Source organism: Jaculus jaculus, chromosome 14, assembly GCF_020740685.1.
Source record: "Jaculus jaculus isolate mJacJac1 chromosome 14, mJacJac1.mat.Y.cur, whole genome shotgun sequence".
NCBI classification, from domain to species: Eukaryota; Metazoa; Chordata; class Mammalia; order Rodentia; family Dipodidae; genus Jaculus; species Jaculus jaculus.
In genome coordinates, this window is record NC_059115.1 from 23,170,828 (window position 1) to 23,184,677 (window position 13,850).

Here is a 13,850-nt window from a genome sequence, read left to right on the forward strand (position 1 = left end):
TTACTTACAAAGGATGTGTGATGGGTTACTTACAGAACCAGGAAAGACAGCTGCATGTGGAAAAGCCTGCCTCAGCTTGGTAACAGAAGACTTTATTTTCAAATCAGTTTTAGATCTGTAAATCTATGTATTGGATACCCAGGTCCCCTGGCTACTAATGTCTTGTAGTAAGTAGCATGGTACATGTGTTATAATTAACAAACCAAGTATTGGTTCATTGTTATTAAGCAAGGTCTGTGCTTTGTTCAGATTTTGCTAATTTTCAGTCTGTTCTTTTTCTGCTCTCACATCTTATCTAGGATACAATGCTATATTGAGTTACTATGCCCATAAATTAACTTTTAAGTGGATAAAAGTAAAATAAACTTTGTAAACCCTCCACGTACATTAGTAGTCCCTTCCCCCTTGGCTGTCATGTGCTGACATATCACTTGCCACAGCGGCTGTGGTATACTTGTTTTACCCCTTTTGCTTGTGGCAAGGCATCTTTCACATTTACTGAATAAGAACCTGATAATTTATGACTGACATTTTAAAATTTTATTTTATTTTACAAAAGGTCACTCACTCTTATCCCCACACACCCTCTCCCATTTCCCTGAGGCCCTCCTCAGTGGGGCTATTAGTATTCACGGTGGGGTCATAAGGGCTTCAGTTGGTCTCTGTGGGGAAGGGGACACCATTTCTCCTATTCACTCAGTAACAATCCTTCTGCTCTTCTGGCCCTTCCACAGCTACGGGGAGCCTGTATGCAGCCTGATTTAGTATTGAGTTCTCTGTAGCCTCTGGATTTCTGCTTGATGGTTTTGATTGACCACAGTATATGAGTGACTCACTTTGTTTCCCAAATATTTTATTTATTTATTTGCAAGGAGAGAGAGAGGGAGACAGAGGAGGGGAGAATGGGCACACCAGCCCTTGTAGATGAACTCCAGATATATATGCCACTTTGTGCATCTGGCTTTACATGGGTACTGGAGTATTGAACCTGGGTCATTAGGCTTTGTAGGTAAATGCCTTAACCACTGAGCCATCTCTCGAGTCCATGACTGACTTTTAATAAGTGCATGGAACACATATTAGTTGCTTTTCTCATCATTGCCACTAAGTTCCTGACAAGAAGCAACTTCAGGGAGGAAAGATTCACTGTGGCTCATGATTTGTGGTACAGTCTGGCATGGTGGGGAGGTCATAGCTGCAGCGGTGACCCTCGGCTGTGGTGGCATGAATGTGAGGCTACTTGCTCACATCTTGGTGGATCAGGAAGCAGAGAGAAAGTGGGTTTTAAACTTCTAGGGTTGGCCCCAGTGTCAGACTTCCACCAGCTAGGTCCCTTCCCAAAGACTCTGTAACATCCCTAAACAGTACCACCATGTTCAAACACATAAGCTCATGGGGGACCTTTCACATTCAGACTGCAAAAAGAGAGAGGAGAAAAAGAGACGGGAGGACAATGAAGAAGAAAGATCTTGTAAATCACTAAAGGTTGAGAGCTTGGAGGAGCCATTGGTTTCCTTTGTGATTCCATGTAATGGAGTTCCTTTGACTTCTGTGTTCCCCAGGCTGGAAATTGCAACCCTGAGTCGAGCAGATGCAGATCTGGAGGCCTGTCGAGCCCAAATTAGCAAGGACATCATTGCTCTTCTGCTAAAAAATATGACCAGTACTGCCCACCTCTCCCCACAAGGCGAGAGAAAGATGGGTGCTGCTTTCAAAAAGCAGTTTCTGCTGCTAGAAAGCGAAGTACAGGAGGAGTATGACCGGAAGATGTTGGCACTGACGGCTGAATGTGACCTGGAAACAAGAAAGAAGACAGAAAAACAGTGCCAGAGGGAGATGGTGGCAATGGAGGAAGCAGAGGAACTGCTGAAACGTGCTAGTGAGAGGGTGAGGCAGCTTTGAAAGCAGTCACATTGCTCAGTCTTCCTCAGGGGTTAATCATGTGTCCATGCACTCACCAGCCCATCCATCTGTCTGTCTGCCCACTCACTCATACTTCCATCTGACCTACTCATCCATGTCCATCCACCCGCACACTAATCCTTGCATGCATCCTACTCATCCATCCACCCATCTGTCCTTCTACCCACCACTCATTCTTCCATCCATCCATCCACCCACCCATCCACCCATCTGTCCATCCTTTCGTCTATCTGTCCTACACATCCACCCATCCATCCATCTATACATCCATTCAGCCATCCACCCATTCTTCTACCCATCTGTCCAGTAACTTACCTATTCATTTGTACATCCATCATCCATCCATCCTTCCCTCTGTTTACCTACTCATGCATTCATCTACCTGTCCACTTGTCCACCTATCTATCTGCAGCCACACATCCTCCTATCTACCTACACATCTATCCATTCATTTACCCATACTTAATTCACCTATCGTATGTATGTATGTATGATGTATGTGTGTGTATGTATGTATGTATGTATGTATGTATGTATGTGTCATCTCTCTACCCATATAACCATGCATCCGTCCTTCCAGGAGAATTTAGCAAGGATTTTTTGGTCACTTACTACCTCTCAGCTTGGTACTTCAGGTACAGAGTTGAATGAGACTTACTGCATTCAAGAAGTTCACATTCCAATGAAGAATCTTCTCATTTTAGAAAATGAGATACCAGTCATGTCGTAGTGGAGATCTGTTTGTGGTGCCCTGTGAGGTCATGGGGTGAGTGGAAAGGCTTGCTTGCAGAAAGCCTGATCGCTGTCTGTGGTGATGCCAGTCTGTGTGTGCTCCTTTTTGGGCTGCAGTCTGCTGAATCACAGCTCTGACCAGTGCAGGTCTGGAGCCAGGCAAAACTGGACACACCATTTCCTTGTTCTGTCCCTGCAGGCCTTGGCCATCCTTTCTAAGTCTGCCGACAGCATCTGTCAGGATGGGCTGGGAGAAGTAATGTAGGAGAGAAGCAGCTAGCCCGGCTGTGGACGACAGGTGTTCGGTGCACAGTGCTCAGTTCCCAGAGTCCTGGTCACGCAGTCTTCCCAGGCCAGCTTGTGTTGGGCAGGGAGCTGCTCTCATTCTTCCAAAAGAGGCACCCATCGCTGCTCTGAAAAAGGCAGTTCCTCTGGACTGTTGCCACCCCTGTACAATGCTTGTTGCCTCCCTTGCTATGCGGCCTACATTGGCAACTGTAACATTGCTACCATAAGGCTATCCCAGGCACTGTGCTTGTAGGACGATGGATGCTGGGACTGCCTATGATTCTGCACCTGCTCCCTCGACCTCGGCCTTCCTAAGCCTGCCATCCCATCAGCAGAACTTGCCATGCCCTCTCGCTTGCCTGCTTTCTTCTCCCACCCAGGACTGTACAGTCTACCACCACTCTGAATCTCATGGTCCCCATGTTCAGAGACAAGCTACATTATTTACACCAATCTTTTTCCCAAATTAGTGTCTAAGCTTCAAAAGTTAATAGTACTCTTTCCCTTCCTCCCATGGAAATTCCCTCTGCCCATCTTATAGACTACCTTAGCATGAAGAGATCTACCATGTACATACAGTAGATACTAAATCAAGTCTAGAAAAATATTTTGGATATTTTACTCCATTTAGAATTAGTTTAAGAAAAAATACAAAAGAAGAAATAGCAGTGCTTTGGAATGAGGATCAGGAATTCTGGTACTGGGTAGAGCAGTGAGATCTATTCAGTGAGATGGCCACTGGGATTCGTACTTTCAGGGCAGGTCTCCACCCAGAGACAAGCCCTGCAGGGTACGGACTTGTTTGCTTGGGTTTGGCATGTGCCCTCCCTAACACACGAAAGAGGCTAGGCCTCCTTGGGTCTCTTCACCTCTTAAAAATTAGGGACAATACTTTCTCATCACCTACATCAGAGAGCTAAGAGAGGTCAGTTAATGCTGGTAATGGCCCAGCCCTGATGGGAGCGGCTGGTCTGTGGGCGGAGTCGAGGAGGAGGAAGAGGACCTTGGTGGTTTCTCAAGGCAGGGTGACAATAGACAGCCCTGGTGAGCTGCACCCTCACAGAGCTGCAAGAGTTTGAATGTTTTCACCACAGAGAGGCACATACAGGAGGAGGTAGTTTGTTTGCCCTGGCTCAGAAGTACACGATGTATACATGTATTGACACTTTACAAGCACACAAAGAACATAAACAATTTTGTTTTTCCTGACTCAGCCAAAAACTAAATTTAAGTTAAAAGAAAAAAAAATGAAACAGAACTTCAACGAGTGCTTGGTAGTAGTGTCAGCTCTGCATAGATGTATAATTTAATGCAGTCTTTAAAGAAGCCCTGCCGGCATATAGAGCGTAATGTGACATACTTACGTTTTGAGGGGAGAAACGTAGGCCCAGAGGAGGAGTCACTGGCAGTGCCAGAATGCACTTGTCTGTCCCCATGTGCTTCAGGGTGGGCCCCTGGTTTGGTTTTCTGCCTTAGGCTCCCTAACTCCCTCTACAGCATTTGAAAGAGAAATTTCTCTACATATGAATGCTTTCATTCCATCTCTGATAGATTTATTTTTATGAAACAGCTTTACAACATGCCAGTCTTGGTAAATTGAGTACATGGAGTGCAACTGAGCAAGTCAAAATTGCTTGAGTTGGATTTAAAGTTTAAATGTTACAGAGTGCCAACATCAGGCCTGTTCTGCAGCCAGCACTGAAGAGCCCTGTTGGGCTCCTGGCCATGCCTCTCCACCCTGAAAAATGTCTCTTTCACTGGAAAGTTCAGTGGGGGGGGTTGGCCATGAGCGAGCACTGTCTTAGTGTTCTTTATAAGTGTACATCAAAAATAGAAAATCATGCTGGGAAATCTAGATTTGGAGCTTCTCTCTCTTTTTTTTTTCTTTTCTTTATTATCTGTGTGTGTATGTGTGAAGACATCGTCTAATGTCAGCTCTTGCTTTCCACCTTGTTTGAGGAAGAGTCTCTTGGGTTTCATGGCTGTGAATGCCTGGCTAGCTGCCCCGTCCCTAACTCCCCAGCTTCTGGGATTCTTCTGCCTTTGTTTTCCATCTTACCTCCGGAGGGCTGGAATTACAGAAGCTTGCTACTGGGTCCCACCTTTATGTGGGATCTAGGATCCAGAAATAGCTCATCACACTTGTGCAGCCATCTCCCAAGCTTCTCCTCTTTTGGCATGTGTATGTTACATGTGATGTGTCATGTATGCACAGGTGTGTGTACAGATGTAAGCACCCCATGTGGGAACTTGTGGAGCTCAGAGGATACCGTTGGGTGTCCTTCTCTTACTGCTCATAAGCACATTTCTTCCCTTGGACAGGCCTCTCTCAACCCAGAGCAGCTGTATGTCATTAAGTCTCTGGTCTGTGCCTCCATAGACTGGAGTTATAGATATGTATGGCCCTATTCGGCTTCTTAATTTTTATATTTATTGATTTATTTGAGAGAGAGAATGGGCACACCAGGGCCTCCAGCTGCTACAAACAAACTGCAGATGCATGCACCACCTTGTGCATCTGGCTTACATGGTTCCTGGGGAACTGAACTTGAGTCCTTAGGCTTTGCCAGCAAATTCCTTAACCACTGAGCCATGTCTCCATGCCATGTCCAGCTTTTTAATGTTGGTGGTGGTTAACTTGGCAGAATCTGGCCAAGGCTGTCATGCTTAAGAGGCAAGTGCTGTTAACTGCCAGACCAATTCCCAGTTTCTCTTATTTTAAATTATCTTCGTGTGTGTGTGTGTGTGTGTGTGTGTGTGTGTGTGTGTGTGTACATACACTGTGCATGATGCCTGGGGGATTCAGAGTGTCTCTTTGGGAACAGGAAGTTTAAACCAAGTTGGGTCCATATTCCCTCAGCGCCCCCATTGGTGGACTGACGACAGCCATTCCTGTGGGTAGGTCTTCCTCTGCCCACACTGCCCCAGGCTCCACTGCGCCCTATCTAATGCCCCTCCCACCAGGCCACCTCGTTCACTGCACCCCACATGGCAGGCCTGAAGCATGCTTCCTGTTTTGGGCTCAGTTTGTCATCCTGATTGCAGAGTGCTGTATTTAGTCACAGCTGAACACTCTTCTGTAAAACCCCATGCTCCCTCAGGTCAGAGCACATGGAAGTGGACAGGGCATCCCATCAAATTTATTTTAGGTGTTCCATATGACACAAACACAGGTCATGCCTTATCTGTGAGCATAAAATACTGAATAAGTACAGGAGGTTTGATATCTGTGCACGTGTGTATGTGTGTGTGGTGAATGTCTATGACTTTTGTCCTGGTTCTGAGAAACTAAATAGATTTCACCTTACACTTCATTATTCTTATTTAAATAAATTGAGGATGGGGCTGGAGAGATGGCTTAGAGAGGTTAAAGGCACTTGCTTGCAAAGCCTAATAGCCCAGGTTCAATACCCCAGTATCCACATAAAAACAGATCCATAAAGTGGTGCACATATTTGTTTGGAGTGGCAGGAGGTCCTGGCATTCCCATACTTTCTCTCTCTCTTTCTCAAATAAGTAAATAAACAGAATAAAATAGAATAGAATAAAACAGAATAGAATAAAAAAATAAGTTAAAGTCTGAAGCTCACCAAATTTAGAGCTGTCATGAAGATAGGTTGCTTTGTTGGTAGAACCATCTTAACTGGGCACCAGCTTCTTCCCATGGCCGACAGCCCAGAGCTGAGGTACTGACACACAGGCTAGGGAATTCAGTTCATTGATTTGGAATGAAGTCACCTGTGAATACCATTTCTCTGTAGCAGACTGACTCAGAAAAAGCAAAAAAGAAATCATTAGACTTTCTGATCATTTTTATAGAACCAGCTTTAAAATTTTTTTGTTCATTTTTATTTATTTGAGAGCTACAGAGAAAGAGAAAGAGGCAGAGAGAGAGAGAGAGAGAGAGACAGAGACAGAGACAGAGACAGAGACAGAGACAGAGAATGGGCGTGCTAGGGCCTCCAGCCACTGCAAACGAACTCCAGATGCGTGTGCGTGTGTCCCCTTGTGCATCGGGCTAATGTGGGTCCTGGGGAATCGAGCCTCAAACTGGGGTCCTTAGGCTTCACAGGCAAGCCCTTAACTGTTAAGCCATCTGTCCAGACCAAACCAGCTTTTTTTTTTTTTTTTAAGCCAGGCTGTCCTTTGGTGGCTGTTAATGTTGGGACAGACCTGCAGTGTGGCTGGCAGATGAAAGGCATTGACCTTTGGCCTCCTTGCTTCTTTGCTGGGCTTCTTTGCTGTGGGGCCCTCAAGGGCAGGGACTGCCTGACTTCTTTGGGATTCTGAATAATATTTCTCTTTCCCACCCAGACTCTGAACCAACCAAAAATTAAGTAAAAGCAGCTGGGAAGATACAGCCAGGTTCTTAGGAGGAGTGCAGGGGCGGGGGGGGGCTGGGTGTGTCTCTGATGGGGGCAGATATAGCCAGGTTCTTAGGAGGAATGGAGGGGGCTGGCGTGTCCCTGATGGAGGACACCATGGGGCTAGGGATGCCATATGCTGAGAGCGAGGAGCTCAGGCCTGGCCCTCAGACACACAGCCTGCTCCTTCTGGCTTCTGCTCAGCCTGGCCAGGACCAGCAGCCCTCCCCCTTGTGGCTAGGCACTGCTTAGAGCACATGCATGCACAGCTCTCTGTCCCTGCCCTGGTTCTGCCCACAGAGGATCTGTCTACCACCAGCGGGGTTTTAGAACTTGGAGCTTGAATGTTACTTTTCTCACTGCCTGTCACTCTGAGTAGTAGGGCACTCCAGGAAAGGCCCTGCACATCTCTGAGCTTGTTTCTGACCCTATAAACTGCAGTGTTCATGTATTTTAATTTTACATATTTATTTGAGAGAGAGAATGGGCACACTAGAGCCTCTAGCCACTGCAAACAAACTCCAGATGCACGTGTCACCTTGTGTATCTGGCTTATGTGGGTCCTGAGGAATTGAACCTTAGTCCTTTGGCTTTTCAGGCAGCTGCCTTAACTGCTAAGCCATCTATCCAGCTCTACAGTGCTCATTTTTGATGGCTGCATAAGAAGCCACCCACATTTAGCCACTCAGAAAGCACAGGAGCTCAGGGGCCTGGCATGAGCTGTGGGCAGAACTCATTTCCTTGTATGTGTAAGACTGGGTCCCTCAGTTTCTTGGCCATGGACAACCCACAAGAAGGCCAGCAGGCGAGAGCCTGTTTCTTTAAGGAATCTCACCTGATGAGGCCCACGCAGAATGAGCTCTTGCCCCCTAATGAATTCATCAAGCCACCTTCATCTTTGCCATGTAAAGTAACCTAATCACAGGAGTGACCCTCCCATCATTCAGATTTATACCCACTTATGGGGATAGGAGTTTACTTGACATGTACCCTGGGGCAAGGAACCCTGGATCCCGTGTACCCAGAAGAGGTGAAGGGCAGCTTGTTCCTGGGGAGGATCCTGGCCACTCCAGAGCTCAGTAGGAGTATCCCTGCTTCAGTGCATGAGCAGCCAAGTACCGTTTCTCACCTCCCTCCCATCTCTTTGCCCAGAGGAGCTCAGCTCAGGCCTAACTGCCCGGCTGAGAAGGAAAGATGGTGGAAATGATCACGAGAGTCTTAACTGTATGATGAACCCTGCTGAGAGTGCCCTGTTTTACAGGCTCCTTTTAAGCAGTTTGACCTGCAAATTTACACCCCTGTGCACTTTTTGCTTTACAACTGTTCTGGGAGAACGTTCAGATGACCGGGACTTGGAAGAGCACCTTTCAGGACTTAGCAGATGATAGTGTGTGTGTGGCCATGTAAGTGTGTTCTGGTGTTCCGTCATATGCCTGTGCACATTTGTGTGGCCATGTGTGTGCTGTGTGCACACAGATATACATGTGTCTGCCTGTGGATGTGCTGTCACGTGTACATGGGTGTACACATTGCGTATGTACATGTCTGCAGAAGTGCACATGCTTGTACACACTGCATGCCCTACACATGTGGGCACATGCACATATACTATGCCTGCGTAGGACATGTGCACCACAACACAATGTGTGCACGCACTGTATGCTTTGAATATGCATTGCATCCTATCTACTTGCATGTGTGCACACAGGAGGGGTGCGTATGCACCTTCAGTGTGTCTGCCTCTCACGGGCTCCCTCTTCTTTCCACAGTCAGCCGCAGAGTGCAGCAGCCTTCTGCGGACCCTCCACGGCCTGGAGCAGGACTCCTTGCAGAGCTCCCTTGCCCTGCACCAAGAGCAGGACTTTGCCCAGGCACGCAGGCAGATGGCTGTTTTCCAGAGGAACGAGCTACATGGGATCTTCTTTAGCCAGATACAGAGTGCGGTTGGCAAAGGGGAGCTGAAGCCTGAGGCGGCGCAAATGCTGCTGAACAACTACTCCCAGACGCAGGTGAAGCTTCCGGTCAGGCTCCCCTGTGAGCTGGAGTTCTCTAACCATCCAGAGGCGCTCTCCCTCCCAAAGCCAAGTCCCGTCGCTCCTTTCGTGCTGTGCACTAGAGATCTGACTTCGTTATCCTTCTGATGTGGACTGAGTTTCTGGTGTGCAGGGCAGAGGGCGGCTCTCAGCACAAGTGTGGGCTCTGGCTGCCCTGGATGGATTGCAGTTCTCTCTCCATCAGCTGTGTGTATTGTGCAAGTTCAGCAAGGCCTGAGCCTCAGTTTCCTCTCCTGGGAAATGGACATCATTGAGTACTCGCACCTATGGGCATAATAAACTGGTTCATGGCAAGTCAGTGCTTGGCCCAAGATGTATATGTATGTGTGTGTGTATGTATATACATATACTTATTTCACATATACATACATACACATATATATCACATATATACATTTACTAATATATACATATGCTAGTATTTTTACCACATACAGATGTGGTAAAAAGTAACTAGATAACACACCTAGGGGTGTGTGTGTGTGTGTGTACAGCCATGTGTGGACAGGATTAGGATCTGTTTCTAGATAGGCCTGAGTGAATCAGTGTGCTTTTGTGCATTACCATGAGTGTGAAGGTTATTAATCCACACTGGGTAAATTCCTAGCTGATAGTGGAAATGTTTTGATGAGTGTGTCAGGCTTGCTGGGGACCTTCTCCTGAGGCCTTTGTGAGGCACTCCCCAGCCCAGTGCGCACACAGCGGACTCACTGGTATGCAGGAGTGCCCTAACTCCGTGGCTCCCAGGTTTGGTCAGTGCTGGATGACATGCCCCAGGTGATGAAGTGGTGATTAAGAACACTGTGCTTACCTCATGAAAATTACAGTTTGGTTGTCATTGTTTAGAAAGGCCACCTCTTCTAGTTTATGAGCTGGTCTCTTTGAATGACACTGGAGGATCTGGAGCAGCAGTGGGCCAACTCAGCTACCAGGGTGTCATTTACTCCTTTGGGGCCAGAATACTATTCTCTTCATAGTCAGGATCCATGATCCCGGAGCCATGTGTTTTTTTGATGTGGCAGTTACTGGAGTGCAGTTTTAACCTGCGTATGTGAAAATCGCCCCAGAAGGTTGGCTTGTAGATGTTCCCTCCCTTTGCCCCAGAAGCACAGGCTCCACCCCAGAAGATGAACTCAGAACACCCTGGGTGAGCCAAGGTGTGTGGCCAGCTCCATTCCTGCCTGGGCCAGAGCAGTGGCCAGGTGTATTTGGTAACAATAACAAGCTGAAGGCATGTCCCACTGAAGAGGCCGTGTGACCCTTGGCAAAGACAGCCACAGCTGGCCTGTCAACCTTCAGCTTCTGATTGGTAGTCCTGGCAGAGGCCAGGCCAGTGGGATGAGATGGCGTAGGGTACCCAAGAAGGGAGAAGCCATCACCCTAGCCTGTTGGGAAGTGAGCGAGGAAGTCTCTCCTCTCCCCACCCCACACATAAAGAGAACACACCAGCCCCTCAGTTTTCCCCCTGACATCTGTGGTGGTGAGGGGATTCAGACATCGCATAGATTTTCCCAACTCTTCTAGTTTCTTTGCTGCTGTGATGGGCAGTATTGACTCTCAGTGTCCCACGCTGAGGAGGAACACACGTCATTGTTAACCGTATGGACTGAAAGTGATGACAGCCTTGGTGGCCCCAGTGCTGTGTGCCGACAGAGCCGTCAGAGTGTTTGGAGACAGTGCTGTACTTGCTCACTGAGCCTCCGTGGAGGGCAAGTGGAGACATTGCTGTGAGGATCCTAGCCCGCGCTCCCTGGTGCCTGAGTGCTCAGGAGAAGGCGGTGTTCCATGCTGCCTGACCACCCCGCTTGCTGGACCTCACGGCTTGAAATGTTTCTTATAGGCTAATCCGTATACAGACATTGTGTCCACAGATGGGAGAAAGCAGGCAGTGCCAGCTACTGGGCTGGTCAAAGTAGGCCACTGTCAGTACTGTGCTGGTCTGTGACAGCTGGCTGTGGGGCGGGCAGCCCACCGTGATGGTAGAGCTCAGGCACCAGGCCCGAATTGCTGACTTCTGATCCCTGCTCAGCCAGCCATTCCTGTGCTGAGGTAGCGACTCGGCTTCTTCATCTGTAAAGAGGGAGTAATAAGGACTAAATGAATGGGCCTGGAATGCTCTTGACCCTGGGCTGGTCTCAGAGGACTGAGGCATGACTCCTATTGCGACACTCTGGGTTTGGTTGGAGTTTCCTCTCTACAGACTAGGGGAGCAGCAGCTATTCTTTGTGTCTGCCCTGCCTGTCCTGTCTCCTCTACCCTGGGGATCATCTGGATGGTCTGGGGCACAGTGCTCTGGGAAAGCTTGGGTACAGGGGACTGATGGACTGGATGACATGTGTGGCCTTTGGCAGGATACGTTCGAAAGCTCTCGTGTAATTTTACATAACTTCTCTGTAAGCCTGGGTTAGAGGCAGAGAAGTTCAAGGTGTTAACCCAATGCTCACCCTGTGTGTTTTCATCTGAAAGGTGGAATTCTGATCAGACACACTAACTTCTTTTTAAACAGGAGAATGTGGAGGAGCTCATGGACTTCTTCCAAGCCACCAAGCGCTACCATCTCAGCAAGAGGTTTGGCCACCGGGAGTACCTGGTCCAGAGCCTTCAGGCCACAGAGACCCGTTTACAAGAGCTTCTGAGCACTGCAGCTAATCAGCTGACGAATCTCATCCACAAACACGAGAGGTAAGCTGCCCCATGAGGGGCAGAGCCACTGCCTGGTGTAGTATATACAGTGGAGGGAGGGGCATCAGTACCCTGTGCACATGTGCGCAGAGGCCAGAGGACAATGTCGGGCATCCTCCTCTCTTCCACATGGTTTCCTTGGGACAGAATCTCTCATTTTGAACCTGAATCTGCCAGGATGTTTTTCCCCGGCCAGACTGTCTGATCAGTAACCCCAGTGAGTCTCTTGGCTCCACCCCACCCCTGCAGGACTGGGGTGACAGGCTTGGGTGGCCACGGTCATCCTTACGAGGTACTCTGGCCCTTGTGCCTGCACAGCAACCACTCCAACCTGCTGAAGCATCTCCCCAGCCCCCTCACTGAGTTCTTACAAAGAACTCTTTAGTTGTGAAAGTCGTGGCAGCGCTGACTTCGGAAGCCCGCATGGTAGTCATGACAGCCGTATGACTGCCCGGGTCCCCGCCATGCCCTTCAGCTTCCACTAGCCTATCACACTGTGGCTTTATTGGATTGTTTGTTGAGCAAACTTGCAGGCACATTTTCTGGAGAAATCAATGAAGGAGGTTCACACTGGCCATGTGATGGGACAGCCCATCTCCCCGGGCTTCAGCACACGCCGGTGTAGCATTTGCCCTTGACATTTAGTATAAATGACACAGAGGCCTGCCTTGGGCTTGAGGTGATTTTTCTCAGCAGCACTGGGGAACCGTGAGTAGGCAGTTGGGTGGGTGAAGGTGGCAGAGTTCTCAGAAGTGCCATCCCTTGTACCCAGCTGCTTTGAGGCAGCTCCCTTGTAAACCGTGAACTGTGCTCTCTAGGTCGGGAGAAACTCTAGAGTGAATGGGGACATAATGCTTTTTCTCCCTGAGATGGGAGAAAGCAGGCGGTGCCAGCTACTGGGCTGGTCAAAATAGGCCAGAGAATGTGTGGCTTTATGAGTTGGTTCCACACTTTAAAGAACATTATTAGGACTTTGCAGCTTCCTTCTTTGTCTAATGGAGATTCGGTATGGTGCAAATCATGCAAGCACTCCCCACTTCAAGGTGCTAATGGACTCAGCATGCACTGTGCTTGGCATTCCCGAGGAATTGGCACTGAAGTGAGAGGAACTGCTTCTTGTCTCAGCCTGACAACCTGCTCTAAGAGGTTGCCAGAGAACACTGTCTCACTTCTTACATTTGGATTCTACTTTTAAAGGGCCAGCACAGGCCAACATTGCTACAACACCTGTCTGCTATCCTTCTTCTGCTTGCTCATTGCTTTGGGGCGCCTCCAATGAGGGTCTGTCCCATGCTAAGCTAGGGTCACAGCCCAGGCATACAGACAGACCAGGGGTAGTTGTGGTGGTGCAAGCTGCTTGTACCTGTCAGGGCTGTCAGATAAACAGAACCTTAGGAAGTGGGTCATATGATCTTAGAGACTGGGAATTTCTACCATCTGTTCCCTGAAAACTGGAACCATAAGAAAACTGGAGCTTAAAGTTAGTGCAAGTCAGATGGCTACAGAGCCCTAGAGCTAAGGTATCAATCCAGGCCTGAAGGCTATGGAACTCTAGGAGTTGAGATATGGACCCAGATCTGAAGGCCAACAAACTCTTGGAGCTGAGGTCATGAGCCCTGACCTGAAGGCCACAGAACTCTAGAAGCTGAGGCATAAACCCAGGCCTGAAGCCCACAGAATCTATGCACTGAGGAATGGACCCCAGACCCAGGGCAGAGAACCCTAGGAGCTGAGGCATGAATCCTAGCTAGGGCACAGATAAAGATATCCCACCATGAGCTGTGAGGCCGAAACAAGGCGGCTGAGT

General features: G+C 48.5%; 1 protein-coding gene across 2 annotated transcripts in view; it reads left to right on the forward strand.

Moving 5' to 3' along the window:
* Evc2 (EvC ciliary complex subunit 2) overlaps window positions 1-13,850 on the forward strand; it is a 112,095-nt gene that overhangs the window by 38,781 nt on the left and 59,464 nt on the right. For both annotated transcript variants that reach the window (XM_045133483.1, XM_045133484.1), the window contains exons 8-10: window positions 1,563-1,887; window positions 9,077-9,316; window positions 11,868-12,043. In XM_045133483.1, coding sequence (XP_044989418.1) covers window positions 1,563-1,887; window positions 9,077-9,316; window positions 11,868-12,043 — 741 coding nt within the window. The remainder of the gene's footprint in view (window positions 1-1,562; window positions 1,888-9,076; window positions 9,317-11,867; window positions 12,044-13,850) is intronic.